We start from the raw sequence: 21,414 nt of genomic DNA on the forward strand, positions 1-21,414 counted from the left end.
GGGCTCTGAAGGGTCATAGGAAGGAGGGATCACTTCCAGAGAGGGATATTTAGAGAGGGCTGTGGAGAGATGGCGTTGCGGTGAATGAGGAGAAACAGCCTCTTCATCGATGGACTTGAATTCTTCTCTTTCTAGCTTTGGAAAGCAAACTCTTTTTAAAATCAGATAAATTAATAGATACTGGGAGTTGAGATTGCTTCTAGCAACAACCATTCAATACTTCATCTGATCCTTTAGTCTTTATTAAACAGTTAATCAGGCAGTCTCATGCAAGTATTCATAAAGTAATTAATGAACATAAATGATAAATCTAATAATAATGAATTAAGTCTGGGAAATTCCATACTGCGTTTTTCATGAGAGTGATCTGTGTTTATGCGGCTTGGTCTTAAGACAGTTTGTCCTTGTCACTGCACATAAATAGCTTTATCCTGTGACAGAGATAGTGATTTAACATGGAATAATAAAGGATCCTAGAATATAAATCTCTTTCTTACTTTTAAATACATACCTTCTCTCATCATCCTAGAAGAAGAACCAAACTATTATCCCTGGACTGTAGATGTTGTAAATAGGCTACTTGTGTAGCAAAATCAATTTAGTTGCAATTCATGTATTAATTATTAAAAGAAGTGATAAGATTAAGGTTGCTTTACATATATATATATATATATATTTTTTTTTTAAAGATTTTATTGGGGAAGGAGAACAGGACTTTATTGGGGAACAGTGTATACTTCCGGGACTTTTTTCCAAGTCAAGTTTTTGTCCTTTCAGCCTTAGTTGTGGAGGGCACAACTAAGGCTGGAGTTCAGCTCCAGGTCCAGTTGCAGTTAGCTAGTTGCAGGGGGCGCTGCCCACCATCCCTTGCGGGACTCGAGGAGTTGAACCGGCAACCTTGTGGTTGAGAGCCCACTGGCCCATGTGGGAATCGAACCGGCAGCCTTCAGAGTTAGGAGCACGGAGCTCCAACCGCCGGAGCCACCTGGCCGGCACTGCTTTATATTTTTTAACTTGAGTGTTTGGTGAGCAGAATTTGTTTGTGTTTATGATTAAGTTTTATTATTTTAATGTTAAGTTGTGCCTCAGTCAGAAAATATTGAGAACACCGATTTGTGTAAAGTCTGTTTCTTGAGATTTGGTCTAATTGTTAAACCCCCATGTAAAGACTGGGTCTGCTTTAAGGAAAGCCTTTTGAATCAAAGTACTCACTTTTTCTAGGAATTTACAGTAACAATTTGTGTTCTTCCAAGAGGTATTAAAAGAATTAGCTACTAATCATCTCGGTGCAAAGATACTAGAAAACATGTTCCAAACCTTTTTCTGTTTTTCCTCTTGAGAGGATCTTCTGTCCCTGGTGAAGAGAATATCTTTGGTTTTTGGTCAGAATTTATAAAAAGAGGTTTCTGAATGGAAAAATCATAAAACTAGAACTGTGAATCCAAAGCTCAAATGGAAACTTATTTGTGAATTCAAGGTAATGTAAAGAACAGACAAAGCTATCTAGAGATGAAAAAGAATGCCTTACTAATAAGCCAGTTTCCCAGAACTGGAGGAGGAGGAGCTCATATTTAAGCTAAAGGACTACTTAGGGTGGGGTTGGGCAGAGGTTGAATAGAGCTGTGAGCATCTTTTAGAGGGGTGGGCCTCTGTAGTTCTTAATGTCTTTTTGAAATTGTAAACTTCTATGATGCAGTAAAATATAAAGGACATTATTATTGATGGGTTTTTTTTTTGCCATTATCCATTTGTGATTATCTAATTCAGATGGGCCTCTCAAGTCAAAAACTTAGCCTTTAAATCTTTTTTTTTTTTTTTAATGAATTACATCTTTAATGGAAGGGAGAAGTGAGATATAGAAAAACAGTGATCTTTAAATCATTTTTGAGTTCCAGAATTATTTAACTTCTGCTTTGTACTGAATCCCCATTCCAATAGAGTATGGCTCCGAGCCAGCCAGAGATTCATTCATGATCTATTGACTGCACACGTGTTTGGGAACTGAGTGCGCCAACACATCCTTAGTTGGGGCACTGCAAAATTTAAAAGCAGACTGCACAGACATTTCAAAAGTACTTCTTGAATTGTTCGACTGTGTAATGTTTGTGGGAAGAGATCGGAGGACAACCAGAAGTTGTTACCAGCATTCTAAATCTCACAGACCTTTACACTCAGACTAAACCTACACATGAGCAAGTACACAGAGATACCACTGGCAATCGTGCGTCTTCCTCCTTTGACTGTAGCAGTTTGCAGGGCAGATTTTGCTAAGATGAGGCCTGTCCATGGATTCCTACAAGAAAAGGTTAGATGCTTACTTTAAGTTTTTTTATAAGTATTTTCATTTCTAGAAGATTTTTCATTTGCCCCATTTTAAAAGGTTAGAGTCTCACTGTCTTCATTGTCATGAGTACCTTGGAAGAATCTATGAATAAAAATAATTAAACTTCTCTAGATTACCTTGATTTCTTTGTTCTTAGTACTCTAAGAGAATAGCGTATAGGCTCTGCACCTTGTGATAAGTGAACATGTAATGGAAGCTAAGTTGAGGACCTTACTTGGTTTAGGACTCAGAATTTTATCTGGTCATTTCCAACTGTGATTCAACACTCTTCATTTTAATTCCCTCCAGAAACTCCGGGATCGAGTTGCTTCCTAGTACTTAGAGTTCATGTTGATGTATTGAGCTTCTTGTAGGCCTCCAGCGCCAGAAATTGGCTCCAAACCCTTTCCCATTACATCATCACCCACTAATGTCATTACACTAGAGTGAAATCTGCTTTGAAGATTGTACTCGTTTTCTTTCCATTTCTTTCCTTTCATCACTTCCTTTATAAGGAAACAACAACAACAACAAAATCAGAGACCTCTAGGACAATCCCAGGCAAACATTTAAGAGAGAATCCAACCTTCTCACAGTGTAAACCTACATTTATCAGCCTTCCTTCCACTGTGCTGATGGAGAGTGATCAGCCCAGCACGCAACCACGTGGAGCATGGAAGGGAACACATTTGGTCACGTGACACCTGTCTTGGGTGCTTTTCTTTTAGCCCTTCCGATTAGTTCTTAATGACTTACATAGCTGTCCCGCCAGCATCCTGTCACTGGCATGTGAAACTTTTTCAAATAATTTCCCAGAATAGAAATTCTTCGCACATCACTAAGTTTCTAATTCTTTGTGTTTAATTAAACTGTTTCTTGCATTTAAGTATTTGCTAGATAAGCATTTAAGCCATCTGGAGTTTTTTACTTTCCTCCTATAAATCTTTTAAGACGTCACAATATTACCTACAGTGGGGATTCTTACTGATTTTACCTCTCCATCACAAAGCAGTCGACTGAATGCAGGTTCTGACCCTCTTCTCGCCTAAATTTAATTCCCCATTGTTTTTCAACCATCTTCAGAGCTTCCAGTTGATGGTGTGCTTTGTTTGGCCTTGTGCCTAACAAAGTAAGGTTCAGGTAAGGAGAAAACTGGGAAATGTTTCAGTTCAGAGACTTTGTGCCACCCACTCAATTATTGGCCTACGCTTTAGTGCTTTTGTGTCCTTTGAGGCAGATTAGTTTGAGATTAGAGGAATAATCATCCGTAGTCCCAAAGAAATGGGGCCACAGTGTCTAAAACAAAAGAATAAATTTGACTCACATTTTAAGACTTGGGGTTTGCATTTCTGTAAAGTATGAATCACTGGGGACCCTTAGTATATCTGCTGCAGGCTGTGGCACAGAGTGTGGGAAGCCACGTAGAACTTGAGAAAACATTGGAGGGAATGACATTGAAAATGTATAGACCATACTAGGGAAACCAAGTGCCTTTCCCCACCACGACGAGACATTAAAAGCCCTTGAATTTACATTAGGATTTCAATTTGGATTTCTAACAATTTTAGATTTGCTAGTTGGAGCTCCTGGATAGTCTCTGTGGTATAAGCTGGATAGAAGGGAAAACTTTTCCCTCATATGTTTTTGCTAAGATTTAAGTCTGTGTTAAAAACCTCTTCAGCACAAGTATATACCTTCTCAGACTCAAAAGTTGATGAATTAGTGAAAACATCTACAAGGAAAAATATGAATAACCTGGACAGAAGTCTGACTGTATTACTATTTCTCACGTGTCCCATGTATGTGTTTGTTTCCAGTTGTCAGCATGTCCGCAGAAGGAGGATTTGGTGGCACTAGCAGCAGCGATGCTCAGCAGAGCCTGCAGTCCTTCTGGCCTCGGGTCATGGAGGAAATCCGGAATTTAACAGTGGTAAGAGACAAGGAGAAGCTTCCACACAGTGTAAAGAGCTAGTCGATGAACGACCCAAACGTAGACTAAAACGTGTTTCATCTCAACCACATTTACAAAGGCATAATTTGGGTGGGGAAATGAAAATATAATTTACCTTAGGTGAGGTAGCTACAGGGATTTGAAAAATATTTTAGTGGCTTTCGTTAGACATGTGAATGTGTAGTGGATGCCGTGACTTAGAGGTAGTTTAATGTGAGGCGTATATTTTAGAGAATGCAGAAAACCGGAGCTTTCTCACTTTCTTCCGTAGCTTCCGCTCATTTCTCAGGCCTGCCAAATTTAGTGGCCCTGCCAAATTTCTAGAAGCTGATGAAAACTATTGGGCAATTTATTCAACAGCAAATCTAGTGTAAGCAGTCACTCTTTCCAGGTTTTAAAAGATACACTTCGATGAGGGTTTCTCAGCCTCAGTATTGTTGACACTTCGGGTTGGATGATTCTTTGTTGTGAGGGGCTGTCCTGTGCTTTGTGGGATGGTGAACAGTAGCCCTGGCCTCTCCTCACTAGACGCCAGTGGAACTTGCCATCTCCTGCCAGCGTGACAACCCAAAATATCTCCAGACATTGGCAAATGTCTCCTGGGGCTAAAATCACCCCCTGTTGAGAACCACTGACTTAAAAGAATTGGATATAATCCTTGAGTTTATAATCTAGTAATTATAACTAGAGTCATTTATTCAGTAAGTATCTATTAAATACTTACTGAGTCAGGCACAGGAATGAGTCTGAAGCAGTAAAAGTCAAGTGCTTTGGGAGCACAGGGCACAGTGTTTGTTCCTCCCTGGTTGAGTTTGGGAACCTTAAGTAAAGGGGACATTTTGTTGAGTCTTAAAATGTGAGTATTCTGCATTCACCAGATGAAAAGGATGGGCGAGAATATATATTTTTAAATTAAATTTATTGGGGTGACATTGGGAATAAAATTGCATAGGTTTCAAGTTTCAAGTTCTATCCTGTTTCATCTCTATATTGCACTGTGTGGGGAGAGTATGTCTCAGGCAGAGGGAAACGCCTCATAGAGGCAGGGACGCCTTAGGTTTAGAGGAACAGCAAGAAGTTCAGAGTGGCTGGAGGTTACTGTGTGGGTAGTGGCGGTGGAGGCAGGTTTAAGGAATGTAACAGTGGTAGCAGGTGAGACAGGTTAGAATTGAAATATTGGCAGAGCGTAGTGTCATGTCCTTAGGAAGAATGTTCCATTTGGTGTCATTTTAGCAAATACTGATGGAGCTCTCTGGGTTAGATGTGTCATTCCTGCCTGGAAGGTATTAGCATCCTGGCAGAGCAGACACTGGATTCCTTCCTAATGTAGAAATAATTTTTAATGTAGAAATAATTCAATTTTTTAGTTAGTGGCTTTTAACCTCTGATATACAAGGTCAGTTTATTCGCTCACTCAGCAAATACTTTTTATGCACCTACAGTGGCTATGCTAGGTACTGTGGACCCAGTAAGGAACCAGGTAAGAGCGTTGTACTCACAGAACATATATTCCGGTGGGGAGACAGGCTATAAACAAGTGATGAATGAATAAAATAAACAAAAGAACTTCTCAGAGTGATTAATGTCCACTGACTTCAGTGGTAAAAAACTAATTCGTATTCTGGCTGTACCTGTGAGCCGTGTTTGTTTCTAGGGGGGATTTTTCCGCAGTTGAGCTTGGCTTGGCCTTTCTGAGAGTGGGCTGTGTTCACATGTGGATTTCCACTGAAAAGTCATTGTTTCTCTTTTGCAGTCTAAAGGTGGTAGTTATCTATACTGTCTCAGATGTAAAAGAGAAGGTAGGAAAAAATGAAATTATAAAGTCAAAAGTGGGGTCTTTTGTTCATATTTTAAGGGGATAATCTCATGGTTGAGCTTACCAGGTTTTAGTGCTGACGTCAGCCGGTGTAAAACGAGTGCCCTCCTGGGGTGTCGTGGGTCCAGGCGAGTATATCAAGTCTGCGCTCCAGCTTGAGCGCAGAAGCAGAAATCCAGCATCCAAGCAAGTGGCCAGAGAAACTGGAGGTTCAAGCTCAGCACTTAACTCATCTGTATTTTGTTGGGCTTTGATTTTCTCTTTTTTAATTGTGGTTAAAACAAACACATAAAATTTACCATCTTACCGTTTAAAATTATAAAGTTCACTAGTCTTCAGTATATTCACATTGCTGTGGAATAGATCTCTGGGACTTCTTCAGCTGGCAGAACTGAAACTCTATACACCTTACTCAACAGCTACCCTCCTCCCCTCTCCCCAGCCCGATAACCACCATTCTACTTTCTACTTTCTCTGAAGTACCTCATGTAAGTGGAGTCATAACACCTATTTGTCTTTTTGTGACTGGCTTATTTCACGTAGCATATTGTTTGTCTTCAAGGCTCATCCGTGTTCTAACATGTGGCTGGATTTCTTTCCTTCTTAAGGCTGAATAGTATTCCATGTATATGTGTATATACCACCTTTTGTTTATCCGTTCATCTGCCAGTGGGCATTTGGGTTGCTCCCACTTCTTGGCTATAGTGAATGATACTGCAGTGAATATGGGTGTGGGCTCTGATTTTTACCCTACTTGCTTTAATTTTCAAGCTTGATTGCCAACAAAGCAGATTGTAGTGTTGACCTACTTTTAGTACCTGGACAGCTAGTCCTTCAGATGTTAAAAATGGATTCTTTGAGGGATTCAATTTTAGTTCAAGTTTTGTGAAGAGAAAGAAGAGCAAGGAGGAAAGTTGTCTTGAGAAAGTTGTTTTGAATCATTCTTCTGTTGATGGCTAACTAAAATTTTTCTCCCACGTACCCTTGAAAAAAGATGCCTAGAATGTTACCATGGTGTCTCTTACGTCAGATACTTAGAATGTTTGGCATACAGTAGGTGCACAATAAATGCTTGAATGACCCAGACTCCTTCACTTCAGATTTAGTGTGAAGCAACATCAGTGCCACGTTTGAAGAGAACACAATGCAGTTAACTTGGAGTGTTCTCTCCCTTTGTAAAACTCTTATTTTTCCCTCTCCTTATGACACATGAAGGTATCTGATTCTCTGACTGCACTTCTGCCTGTGTACTTGGCCAGGTATTTTAGCATTTAGTCTGTGCCTTTCCAGAACTCAATAACACTTATAACCAGACTTCCTCAGATATGTCAGAGCCTCTTAGGTTGACATCTCAACATGTCTAACAGATTTTTTTGAAAATCCACTTGTTCAAAGTATCCAAACATGAATAAAAAACTTAGGAGAATATTCACAAGGTGTTGTGGTCTCTAAAGATTTGGACAAAGATTGTTCCAAAAACAAGTAATTAAAGTTTGCTAGGTGATAGATTTCATGATGTATTGGAAATACTGACCCCAGTCATTTTGGTCTGTGTTCTGGAAAAGAAATTTATCTTTCGTCTCAGCTTGGCCATCACACTCTCCTCACTCTTAAAAGCTCTGCAATTGTCCATAAATCCAGGTGGTGTTCAGCTGGAATTGAAGTTGGTTAAAAATCATACCAAAATGATTGTACAACAGGATGATTGTGTAAAATACCATTTTCCTGCTCAGCAGAGTTCTGGGAGTGATAATTAACAGATTTTTTGGCATTGAATTGTACCCCTGTAGACCTCTTTGAAAGTGGGTAAGAAAAAGCCAAGTTTGTCTTCGAGGGGTTGAGGGATGGGTGGGGAGGCAGCAATGCTGAATCGTGAAAAGAAAAATCTAACCCTCCCCTAACTTATTCGCTACATCCCATTCAGCCTTCAATTAGCTGTAATTTAATGCCTAGGTCACTTTCTTTTAATTGCCAGTTACATCTTTTCACTCTTCAGTGCCTCCAGATTAGACGATGGCATTTCTAACATTACAGTCAAATCAGATAACCATTTAAACAAGAAACTGGAGGTGAAGGTTGGTGGACTGACAGAGCAGGTCCTGTGTTGTTTGAGCCCTTCCTGTAGAGCAGTGCTTCTCAGACTTTGTCGTCTAATGAACCACATGAGGATCTTGTTAAAATAGAGAGTAGAGCCTGAGATTGTGCATTTGTTTTGAGTTCCCAGGCAATGCCATTGCTGGTGTAAGGACCTCACTTTGAGTATTAAGGCTTTGAAGCAGTGGTCCTTAACCCTCACTGTTGATTATAGTCACCAGGGGAGTTTTCAAAAAATGTGATGCCAGGAGTTCTTGATCCAGTTAGTCTGGGATAAAGCCCAAACACTGTTTTTCAAAAAGCTCCCCAGGTGATTCTAACATGCAGCCAAGGTTGAGAATCACTGCTTTTGAAAGGATTAGAATCTTGACTTTGCCCGAGTGCCTGACTGGGTAGGCCTGGAAAAGATTTCTCATCATTATTTGAAACTCTGGATGTTCTGTAGTGCAGTCTGAGACCCATTGACTTTTCTTTGGCTCCGAACTCTCATTGAGTGAATTCAGACTTCTTGAAACTCAGCAATTTCAGATGGCAGCATTTTTAATGTAGTTCTTTGGTTGTGGTCGGCAGCACAGGAATGTTCTGAGAGAGAATCTGCTCTTGCACCTTGCTGATACCACACCCAAGAGTAGAAGGAAAAAATCAGTATGTCTCAGTTGTTCCACTTGGCTCAGCATCAGAAATTAAATGTTATTCACATCAGTTGCATGGTTGCTGATGACAAAGGGAGCATTGAATTAAAAGCCAATTTAGTGGACCTCAAACTACTGATAGTGAAGGGGCTCCCCTCTCTAGTAAGCTTATCATACACACATGTGACTGGAAAGCTAGGGTGAGATTCTAGAAAACTGGGCTATTGTCAGCAATAAGGAACCACACACATCTGAAGATCCACTTTTCACACACTGCCCCTTGAGATCTCAAGGTTAGGGGATCATGAGAAAGTTGCTCATAAAAGAAAAGGTTGGGGTGGGGCTTAGAGCAGAGATTTTTTGTAAATTTCTGCCTCATTTTACACCTCTCCAAAGGTGGCAGTGATATAATCTCTTTATCCTTTACCGTTTCTTGTTGCTTTTGATTAAAGAATAGTCTCATAGAAATTCTAAAAGTGTTATTTTACTCTTTCAAATTGGGGAAGGAGATTACTTTTTTATCAGCTTTGGGCTTTGGTTAAGTAATCTTGGAACAGTCTTGTGGAAATTATACTCAGTAGCCACGCCAAGTGAGAGCACACTTGCAAGAGAGCTAAGTCTTGTGGTCATAGTCTTGTGCTGTGTGTATCATCCCGGGAGGCCTTCCAAAGGGAGCCCTGACCCCCAGCATTCTCTTTGGCATTTCTGTTTAGCATCATCGTTTTCTGTGATATACCACACAAGAAGGAGGACCACTGATTGACTTCTGTGGTTAAATTTTTGTTTTTTAAATCCCTTTAGAATCTGGCCCCAAGCCACCCTTCCCTTTTCTGTTCCCTTCTGTCCTAAGGTCACATGACTGAAACTTGAATAGACCATGTTTTCTGTGTCTGTGTCCTGCGCATGCTGTCCCCTCTGTCTGAATAACATTCTCACACTTTTCCAACAAGCACATTTGTAGCATCCCTTAGGCACAATTCAGATGTCAGCCCCCACTTTGCCAACTCCTCCTGCTCACTCCAACCCCCATTGCCAGCTGGTTGTTTTCCTCTGTCCCTGTGGGATTTTATACCCCCATTCTAGTATAGAGTAGGGGTTATAATGTTTTTATGTGTCAGTCTCCAACAATTAAACTGTAAGTTGTTCAAAGGTAAGAAAGATTTGCATCTTTCACATAGCGGTAGGTATAGTACCAGTAGGTATCATATTAGTTGAGTTGCATGAATGAATAAATGAAAGAGGATAAAAAGAACGTGTCCTGCTGTCTCCTTTTGGTGAAATTTAATAAACTGGGCTTGTAAACCTCTGCCACTCCAGGGTTGGTTTTTGTAGAGGCTTCCTGGAAAATGTTGATAGCTACTTTGGAAAAGGAAAAGATGAAAACTTGGTGTTGGGAGTTTGTAGAGCTGAGTGGTGGACAAGCAGCTTGTTGGGTTTGCGTGGGGAAATTAGATGTCTTGGGGTATATTTTATCCTAGTAGTTTCTCTTCCTTCTGTAATCATAAAATAGATTCTGGGTAGGCTGTTCTATGCTTTTCCAAAATGCCCCACTGCCTTCCTTGGCATACAGTTGAGGTTTTCTGTTGGTCCTGGAAAAGAAAGTTCACTTATGTATTAATTATACCAGATCTCAAATAATAGCTGTTCTTTCCATAATGTGATGATGCAAATTCCCAGGTGAGCATATTGGGTTTGGTGAGTCACATTTCAGACCACTTATAGAATCAATCATTTGACACCTAGTCCCAGCAGGGATTTTGCTGATTTTAGCTAATCTCTGTCTTTGGACCTCTTTCTTCATTGCAGCTCTGAAACCCAGAATTGATTTTTATTTCTAGAATTGCATCCATCATCGGCCATGTGTTTAAATACCAGTAGTATCAAAATGAAACACAAAGTTGCAAATAATCAAGTTATGCTGGTCAAAAAACCCTTTCCTAAATCCTGTCCCTGGTATAGTGATGTGGTTTCCCCCTAGCCCAGTTTTGTTTGTTAAGGAAAAAAGTGCCAGGGCTATTCCAAAAAGCCTCCTGATAAATTCACCCTCACCCTTCTTCCATACCCTCCCTCCGAGCAAACCTCCAAGCAGAGTTTGGAGACAGGCCCTTTGCTGCTGTGATGGGAAAGAAGTCCGCCCCATTTGCCCCCGCCCCCCGATTTCTGGTGTCAGGTTAGTGCAAAGGTCGGCAGTAGAGAACTGGTGGTCACTGTGGTCAGGTGCTGCTGGCACTTGCCCTTGTAGACCCTGAATGGAAGAAAGAACTGGCAACTTAGAGGAACGCCCCTGAGGCAACACTTGTTTTCATGTGCATATTGCATACTGGTAAACTTTCCTGGGAAGAAAACGATACTCATAATGTACCTCTATAGTGTGCTGGCAAAGAATCTGGTATTGTTTGGAGCTCATTTTCTAGAGGGCACTGTGAGAAAGCCATCATGAATTTATCCTGAAACCCTTTGTTTGAAGCTCTGCATGGGTTAAGAAGAATTTTGCTTGCAAGGAGCTTGTGTTTTCTTCATTTCATCTGTACCTCCTCTTCTGGCGTATTTTCTGAAAGGAGGGACTAAGCAAATCAGTGTTTCATGCTGCCTGTCATGCTCTTTGACTGTCCCCACCACTTATGCACCTTGTGTTACTCATTTCAGAAAGATTTCCGAGTGCAGGAACTCCCACTGGCTCGTATTAAGAAGATTATGAAACTGGATGAAGATGTGAAGGTGAATTCACATTCATTTTTATTGTTCATATTGAAGCTAAAACGATGGGCGGAGTATTGCTCATTTCTCTAGAGCTCAAAGTTTAAACAAAAATGAAAATATTGTTATTGTCTGTCACTTTTTTATTTGGTTCCTGGTAAAATTGTTAAGTGGGCTGAAATGGAACAGTTTTAATGATTATATGGTGCCTCTCTGAAAATTAGAGATATACTCTTTTCTAGATGTTGAAAAGATGCTGAGTGCTTTTGAATCACCATGTAATGTAAACATGTATCATCAAATCAACAGGACAGCGCCATCTTCGTAGGATCTTATTACAACCTCTAGTTTGTCGATTTGAGCTCTTAAGAAATGTTTGATAGTGATATTGCATCTGTGAGTTGTTTACATGAATTCTATTTGTGAGAGGGTTTTCTTGGGGGTGGCTGTTTCTGTATTCCTAGGAGTCCATGTCCCACTGTAACTCTCAGGAAAGAGCAATTCCCTCTCCTTACCACTCAAAATTAATAGTCTCTTGTGTTTGTATAGAAAGCTAACAGTTCACAGCAATTTTCCCTTTTATTAGCTCACTTCTTCCTCATAGCAACCGTGTGAGATTTGATAGGATAAGAATTATTCGTTTCATTTCATAGGTGTGGAAATGGATAAAAGAAGTTAAAAGTGACTCACCCAGAATAGGAGAACCAAGATCCCAATTCTCATCTCCTGCGTCCTTAACTCCAGAGCTCTGCCCATGGCTCTGTCCTGTACAGACTACCTCCCCAAGGGTTCAGAGCCTTATTTGACCAAGACCTTAAGTTACTTACTGTGTGCCAGGCCCTATGCTGGGTGCTTTTATTGATATTATTTCATTTGATTCCCATAACAGTATTGGAAGGTTCTCCTCTTTTTCAGTATATGAAAAATAAAGCCCACAGGATGGGAAGCCTGAGACTACCTAAATCCATTGATTCTCAAACCCATTATCTTTCCCCACATCATCTCTCCTTGGATTAGAACCTAAACCCTACCATACTGGCTTTATGGCCGTGGGCAAGTCATTTCACCTCTCCTAAACCCTCGTTTCTCTGAAAGGCTATTAAGAGAGTCAGAATGCACCATGGGGGCTAGCTAGCTGAGTGAGTATTCTCTCCCCCTCTCCCCTTCTTCCACCCACTGCCTACTTTGTCCCTACTCAAGGATTGATTTTACTTTGGAATCTCTTGAGGCTACTACCTTCTCATTTTCCGATCCTTGCCCCATAGCCCAGTGGCAGGACGTAAGGTAAGGGACACACTGACTGCTTTGAATGACTTGCTGGTGATTGACAGGGGGGCCTACGTCTGTTGCAGATGATCAGTGCAGAAGCCCCTGTGCTATTTGCCAAGGCAGCCCAGATTTTTATCACAGAGTTGACTCTTCGAGCCTGGATCCACACAGAGGATAACAAGCGACGGACTCTGCAGGTAATACATACTGTAGACTTACGTCAGGAAAACTGGGCGAGCTGTTGCCTTTGCGTGCTGCTCTTGCATGGCTTTGGACCTAAGATGGTTATTCCTTAGGGCTCTGTCAAGCTTGTGTGTGTAATTGGCATCTTCCTCTACTGTTGGGAGGCAGGCATACCTTACAGCCATTGATAGTATTTCCCTACTAAAAATCTTAATTTCCAACTCTCCCATGGTTTTCACAGCTCAGTGACTGAACTCTTCACTTGGAGAGTCCTCACTATAAACAGAGGCTGAAGTGATATTTATTTCCAGATGTAAACAACTTCTGGTTAGAAGCCTTGAGAGACCCAGGAAAGGACAGTCCCAGGAAGAACCAGTCTCACTAACCTCATTAGCCTTTTGTTCCTTCTCTGCCTTCCTGGGAATCCTTCCCCTGTTCTTTTTGTTTTCATTTTAATCCAGCAAATCAACATTCATATTACATGAAGACCCGCTGGTCATTGGCTCGAGAGGCCCTCCCCTCAGCAGCCAGGCCCTAGCTCTTGGGAGAAAGGTTTCCCAGACAGATACAGGAAAGTGGCAGTATTTTAAGAACAAAGCCAAGAAAGTAAATTATGTTTTCTCCTCTTGTTTTCCTTTACCTCCAAAAATTGAAAATGCATGTATTTATTCATTTATTCTACAAATATTTATTAAACACCCACAATGTGCCAAGCAAGCACTGTTCTAGGCTCTGGGGATTAATACACAAAACAGACAAAAATCCACCCCCCATGGGAAGCCTACATTCTAGTTTAGCTAGACATTGGGAACTTACTTTATGCTGCCTTGAAGGAAGCCTATGGATCTAGAGAGATCCAGTTAAAGCTGCCTTCAAGATCAATTCCGATTAAAAAATAAAATGGGCAAAACACTTTAATAGGCTGTTCAAAAAATAATATATCCAAATGACCAATAAGCATAGGAAAAGGTGCATAACATCATTTGTCATCTGGGAAATACAAATTAAAATCACAATGAGATATACTGGTTTATACCCACTAGAGTGGCTAAAATTTAAAAAACAAAACAAAAAACTGACAATAGCAAGTGTTGGTGAGGAAGAAGAGTGACTAAAACTCATATGCTGCTGGTCAGAATATAAAGTGGTACAATCACTTTGGAAGGCTGTTTCTAGTAAAGGCACTTTTTAGTAAAGTTAAACATATCCCCACTCTGACCCAGCCATTCCAATCCTAGTTATAGAACCCAAAGTGTGGGCATTCTTGTATAAAAATGTTGATACCAACCTTATTTATAATAGCCAAAAACTGGAAACAACTCAAGTATCCATCAAGATGGGAATACATAAAAAATGGATATCGTCATAAAATGGGTTACTAAACAGTAAAAAGAAACAAACTGTTGATCATACAACAACATGGATGAATCTCAAAAATACTGTTAAGCAAAAGAAACCAGAAAGAAATTACATAGCACATAATATACACTGTCACCAACTATAGTGATAGAAATCAGAGCTGTGGTTGCCTCAGATTGGTGGGGGTACTTACTAGAAAAGGATGGAAGGAAACTTTTTATATTTTTATCTGGGTGATAGCTACTGGGTGTATATATTTATTAAAGTCCATCAAGCTGGGTACTTAAGATTTCTGTATTTTACTAAATATGAGTAATAATTCAGTAAAATATGAGCACTTAAAAAGGCAAAATAGAAATGTTAAAAGACCAATTTAAGTATACGTTTCCAAAATACTCCAGAACACTTTGGTGTGTGTTTGGAGGTGATTGTTGTTTCTTTTTATCCCCTCCCCCAATTCCATCCTTAGATGAACTGTTTAGATAGCTTGAATAGGTGACATCATCAAGGATGTGATACTATATCGTACTAATCTTAAATGAGTCCTGGCAGCCTTAAGATGTGCCCTGCTTCGGTAGGATGGGTTTATTATCAAGCTGGTGGTTGGCAAGAATGGTGGACTGGAGTTTTGCATTTCAGTGGCTTGAGGCCATCACAGAGACAAGGGAAGGAAAAAACAGAAAATTTCCATCCCCTCCTATTTTATCTGATGAGTCACTTTCTCTTTAAGATGTAAGAGGTTGCTAAGAATTTCTGTTAGTAGCTTGACCCTCACCCCCATATTTTATGAAAAAAATTCAAACATAAGCGAAGTTTGCAGTGAACACCTGTATACCCGTTACCCGTCACCTTTTATCTCCATATCTATCTATCCTTCTATCCGTCAAGTCATCTATTTTTAAATAAATTTAAAAGTTTACTTTTCCTTAAATGTTAATACTTCAACATGCATATCATTCATTAGAATTCACTCTGTTTTCCTATTTTTTTCTTTTTCTTTGAAATTTTTGTGCAGTGAAGTACACAAATCTTGAGTATACATAGTGTGTTTTTAATTTAAAAAAAAATCCTTTAATTTTATTATTTAAAGAAAGGGAATGTCACTCATAGAGAGAACCCCTTCAGAGCAGGTTTTGGTTTCAGTATCATTAGTCAGCTGACTCCTGTGTTCTCTTCTGCCTACCCCGCCTCTATTCTAGTAGCTTCAGACTTCTAATGTTTATACCGTGTTTCCTTGAAAATAAGACCTAGCCAGACAGTCAGCTCTAATGCGTCTTTTGGAGTAAAAATTAAGACCTGGTATTATATTATATTATATTATATTATATTATATTATATTATATTATATTATATTATACCTGGTCTTACAGTAAAATAAGATCAGGTATTATACCCAGTTTTATAGTAAAATAAGACCGGGCTTTATATTAATTTTTGCTCCAAAAGACGCATTAGACCTGATTGTCTGGCTAAGTCTTATTTTCGGGGAAACACGGTATCACATTAAATAAGATTTAAACCATGGATTTAGCATTGCAATTTTGAATTCCAAAATAAAAATTATAGCCTTATAGCAACTAAGATATAGATCAGTGACTAGAAAATATTGCAAAAAATTACTGAATTAGGATTTCAGCTAAGAGATTCAAAATAGATTATAACTACTTGTGGATCAAAGAGGCAAAATATTATTTCAGGCTATAAAAAGGTTATAAGATCGAATGGTAGCCTAACCTGACTAACAACAGAAGGACTAGAAACCTGCCAGTGGAGATTCCTAGATTTGTACAAATTTAGCTGGAGGATGATAATTTAACAATTTAGCAAGGGCCTTGGGGCAGGGTCCAGCAGAGGCAGCGGTAGTTGGAAGCTGGAATACCTTGTTTGTGGAGCATGAGCTGCAGGTAGCTCCTTTGTGTCGATTACGTAGCAAGTCTGATCATTTGAAATTTTATGAGTTTGGCGGTGCTTATTTCAGCTATAGACTTGGCCATGGGTATTTAGTTTGGCTTAGAAGTCATCGTCTTATTTTACTTGTAACTCGGAAGCTATAAAGCCAGGTGAACCAGTTTCTCCCCAGGCTAATTTCTCACCTTGCCTTTCTTTGTTACAGAGGAATGATATCGCCATGGCAATTACAAAATTTGATCAGTTTGACTTTCTCATCGATATTGTTCCAAGAGATGAACTGAAACCTCCAAAGCGTCAGGTGAGCTAGGAAGGCGGTTGTTATTGCTGCTGACTGAAGAGCACTTTGCATATGGGTGTCAAATAATGCTCCTTTTCGTCTCTCATCTGCTCTTCCTTTTGCTTCTCCTTCTCTAGACCAGATCCATCCTTAACATCTCCTTCTGTTACTCATTTATGGATACTTTTAACTCAGTACCGCTGAGGTGGTATTTCAGTGAAAATAGACAAAATGAAAATTAAAGGCTTTTAGTTATAAACAGTAAAGTAAAGCTCATTTCAAGGTATTGTAGGAAGTCTATCAGCGTTGTTAATCTGGGATGGGAGAATATTCCCAGTGAGTTACAGATTTTAGAGCTTTAAGAAACATCCCCTCTATGTGCACAGTGATGTTTGGAGTGAGTGGACTTTGGTCTACATTGTAGTTCTGTATAGTCTCTGGCTACTCACGAGAATTACCTGTTAGGGTTTAAAAAATATCAGTGCCCAGGCTCCACCCCACACCAGCTGAATCAGAATCTGTGAGAGAGAGGCTCAGGCGTCGGTACTTTTTAAAGCTCCCTAGATGCTTTCACTGTGCAACCAAATTTGAGAACCACCACTGAAACTATTTTCTAAGCAGTCACAAGAAGGGAATGTGAGTGTCTGTCTGCCTTTCCCTCTTCTCTACCCGCCCCTTTCCAAAGGTCTCACCGATTGTTTTTTTAGCACATGGGGTGCATAAAGCTCTTAATTACAATTGTACTACCCCTCTGTCCTGTATAGCTCATTGTTTCAGGCTCGAAGGTTACCTGACTCACTAGGTGGAATAGAGACACCTGGGGAATAATGACAGCGTCTGGCAGGAGCAAAGCTGCTTGCTTTGTTTTGTTAAGAAAATTTTAAGTGTTTTTTATGAATTATTTCATAGTATATTACCCTTAGAAACAGGGTCACCTGTGACTCCCATATTGTCTCATATTCGTAACCAGTCAGAAAGTGTAGGAGAAGCGGGCATCTTAAAGGACATACGTAATCCTGACCCTGCCAGGGGCCTTTGGATTCGTAGGCCTCTCTGTCGCCTCCTTACTAGAGCAGGGAGCCTCACTGCGTCTCCGTTCTTTCTGGGCAGTCTTTGCTACTGTAAACATCCTTGACTGGAAGCTGTAAGGTGTTCAGAGGAGCTTTCAGTCGGATGTTTACAGCGGCAGGCTGCCACGGTCGTCCCCGGCTCCGCGTCGCCTGAGACACTGCAGGTTTGTGCCCGTGGGCTCACTGCCTCCTCTCGGGGTGCTTCCCTCCTCTCTGAGAAGTCATTACAGTTAGAACTCAGACCATTTCTCTTCCTTCAAAACAATTGACATGAGATGTGTGCTCCTTGTTGGAATTTGTTTCAGAAGCCCCCTTTAAAAACCAGGGGGAGAGATCTGTGACAAAATCAGGCCTTGTTCACGCTCCTCGTTCTAACTCCTGCTTGTTCTCTGAGCTGCCTGCTGAACCAGCTGGCTGGAGAGAAGGGTCCTGTCCTGTCCCTTCCTCCACAGTCCTCAGGGCTTGGCGCTGTCAGGGTGTCACACAGCTCCTTGTTCCGTCCTAGCCTGCCCCAAAATGCTACGATCCATCTCTTTTTAAAGTGTGTCCAGCTGAACTAGCTCCTTGCTGCCTGGATTCAGTTTTCTGTAGGTGTTCAAGCCATTGATTGGCATCCTATTCGGGACAGCTGCTGCCTGGCCTTGGAAAGGTGGAGATTGCTGAAAGCTGGCCTGAAATTCTAAGATAGCACTTTTAATTCTCTGTAGACATGAAGTTTTCCCAAGCTGCAAATTGGCTGGCACCTCCTTAAGTCCTTAAAAAGCGCCTACTCTCCAGAATTCACCCTTTCTGAAGGAGGCAGCAGTTGAGCGTTGCTACCGAAGCGAGTGTACTTTTCACTGGTCTTGGGCTGCCTGTACAACACTGTCGTGATGGCCCAAGGAGGTGAGGCGGCTCATTCTCTGGTGGTGGTTGTCAGTCTCCACTTCTGAACACAGTCCAAGAGCAAGCCTGTGGTTGGGGAGGTCACTGCTAAAGCGGGGCAGGTACCCCACTCCGGATTGATCAGTCATTTAGAGATTGTTCGAGCACTCGGGATGCTATTCCACGGCTGGGGAAAGGAACTAGCCAGAAATACGGAGTTGTGGATCTGAGGCCCTTGACTTCTCAGAGATGCTGCGGAATTTCATTCTTCGGGGAAGCAAGTAAAGACTATTTGAAAGCAGAAGGTAATTGAGGCCTGACTCTACCCCACTAAAGCTATGAGTTGAAAGTTCCTGCCCATTAAAATGTCATTTTCTCTTCACCCATCTCTTTAAACCAAGCATAATCATTCCCTTGCTAGCTTGACCTCCATTGGCAGAATGAGTCTTCATAATGCTGAGGAACCTTAGATATGCCTCCTTTCATTCCAGTGATTTGAGAATAGTCATGCCCTGTCCTTACAACACAAACCTAGGTGCCTTGACTGGGTGGAGTGTTCTAGACACAACCTGGTTCATAAGGAGGTTAAGACACTGTATAGTAGGCTGCAGAGGAATGGTTTTTTATCTGCTCTCACAGCTTTTGGCAAGGGGTATTTAAAGGGATTGCTTTTTGTCTAGCAAAAAGCGTACTCACTTGCTGATCAGCTGCAGTCAGGGGTCACTGCAGACAGCAGTCACAGGTCGGGGCTCGGATGCCGGTGGCTCCCTGCTCACTGGCCTCCTACAAGTTGGTTCTGGCTGCCGGGTGGGTGAGGTGGGGCGGGGGTGTCTCAGTCCTCTGTAACTTCTCGTCACCCAAGAGCTTTTTCAAGTTAGGTCTGGACTTTAATGATTAACGGTTTTTAATAAAATGGGATGGGAGATCCTAATGGAAAATAAATACAGTGAACCCATTTCAAGAGCTTTGAAAAGAGCAGTTGGCCTCTGTTTCTTGGCTAAGGAGGGTATCAGTATTTTATCCCTGTCACAGCGAAGATCTAGTTGACAAGGCTAACCTTGGTTTATAATGGTGAGAAGTTGAAGTTGAAATGGAGGTGATGTTGTCACAGTTAAGTTGTTCTGGAAACTGAGACCTAGATGAAAATAAAAGGGGACCTCCTCATCTGCCTCAATATGATCACATTCAGGGTTCAAATTGTTTGGATCTGAAACACAGAATACATTAACTTAGCAAGTTGGTTCATGTTTGAGGACTACCTTAGGAACCCTGAACATTACAAGTGTCTGCAGAGGCTGGGTGAATGGCCGTCAGGGAACCTTGTCATGGTGAGACCCACATTTCTCAGAGGCTAGATATCAACAATCCTAGTTTTAGTATCCTGGGCCCCCAGTCACCAGGCGAGCAAAAGAATACCCAGCCCTGTTCTACAGGGCACAGGAGCTTTTCTCCGCACTGTGACCACAAAATCCTAGAAGTAGCAAAGAGAGCTTAGGGACGCTTTTCTGTTGTGTTCAAGAGAATTTGTCCTACTACCAACTTGGGTTAAAAAAAGTGTAGGCATACCCTGGAAATACTGCCACTTCAGTTCCAGACCACAACAAAGCAAGCACAGGCATCCCTGGGAGATGCTGTGGGGTCAGTTGCGGACCACTGGAATGAAGTGAGTATCTCAGTAAAGCAAGTTGTAATCTTTTTGCTGGTGGAAGGTCTTGCCTTCAGTTTATAAAAACTCAATACCTGTGAAGTACAGTAAAGTGAAGTATGATAAAATGAGGTATGCCTATGATTTCCTACCTCTGTCTGCCTGGCTCTATAAATCTACTCACCATTCAGCAAGCACTTCTTGGGTGCCTACAAGGGACTGTAGGTTGGGACAGTGAAGAGCGAGAGAGAGAGCTAGATTTTGCCCTCAGAGGGCTTCCATTCTAGCAAGGAAAGCAGTGAATGTGACAAGCAAGGACAGAAACGTATGATGAGGAAAGGGCTGTGGAAGCACCGATGAGGGCACCTACCTAATGGGGATGGGGTCAGTACAGCTTTGTAAATGTCACCGGGGGATCTCTGAGGCAGCGCACAGGGTCTCTCTGTACCTTGAGGAAGAGTGTTTTTCCTCTTTGCTTGAATCTGGCAACCTTAGCACAGAACAAAGAAGTGAGTAAATGGAGCTGTTACTTTTGCTCAGCCAGCCCAAGTTGTTGTATGTTTCTGTTGTTTTTGTTGTCCCAGGCAGGGGCACCATGTGTCACAGGGTCCTTCGGAGCAGATGCTGATCTTTATGTCGGTGGTTGGGGGCCGACCAACCCTGGACCCTCAGGCTGTCACCATGCCGTAGTGTGTGTAAACATCCTACACTCTCAGCTGTGAGCTCAAGGTGGCTGGGAGAGGGTTGTTTACTCCTTCTGCCATGGAAAACGTCAGCTGAAGAAGGAACAGTCTCTTCACCCGGCAGATCGGACAGAATGCGACTTCCCTAGTCAGCCAAGGCAGCACCCCAGACGAGAGCTGTCCCTCAGGCCGCCTGGGTCGCGCTTCTGCGGCTAAGTACAACCAGAACCAGATGTGACACTGGATAGAGGTGGCCCTAGTGACCACAGAGTTCACGACCTGCTGTGAAAAGCTGGGCACTTGCCTACTGGTGCTCTCAAACCTCACATTTGATTCTGCAATTTCAACCCAGGAGAAGCCCTATGTCCCTTTCCGCTGCTGTGTCCCTCCTGAGGTAGTAGGAGCAAAATAAGGAGAGTGCTGCCTATTTGGGAGACTGGGCGCTGGCCGGCCCGCGAGCGTGACATTCGGGCAGCATCTTGCGTGTTCGCGATGAGCACTGTTCTCACCTCATAGGCCTTGACAGCATTTACTGACCAGCACTGCTGGTGCGTGGTTTTTAGTTAAGGGAATTATTTGCCCATTTGCAACTCATCACACAATGGGTGATTACTCTGTGCTTCAGAAAATTGGCTGTATG

The 21,414-nt window shown here is 41.6% G+C and overlaps 1 protein-coding gene across 1 annotated transcript in view; it reads left to right on the plus strand.

Moving 5' to 3' along the window:
* NFYC (nuclear transcription factor Y subunit gamma) overlaps positions 1-21,414 on the plus strand; it is a 48,214-nt gene that overhangs the window by 14,507 nt on the left and 12,293 nt on the right. The window contains exons 2-5 of the mRNA XM_033114102.1: positions 4,141-4,253; positions 11,463-11,534; positions 12,866-12,979; positions 16,438-16,533. Coding sequence (XP_032969993.1) covers positions 4,141-4,253; positions 11,463-11,534; positions 12,866-12,979; positions 16,438-16,533 — 395 coding nt within the window. The remainder of the gene's footprint in view (positions 1-4,140; positions 4,254-11,462; positions 11,535-12,865; positions 12,980-16,437; positions 16,534-21,414) is intronic.

The sequence above is a fragment of the Rhinolophus ferrumequinum genome, chromosome 9 (genome assembly GCF_004115265.2).
Source record: "Rhinolophus ferrumequinum isolate MPI-CBG mRhiFer1 chromosome 9, mRhiFer1_v1.p, whole genome shotgun sequence".
In the NCBI taxonomy this organism is placed as follows: domain Eukaryota; kingdom Metazoa; phylum Chordata; class Mammalia; order Chiroptera; family Rhinolophidae; genus Rhinolophus; species Rhinolophus ferrumequinum.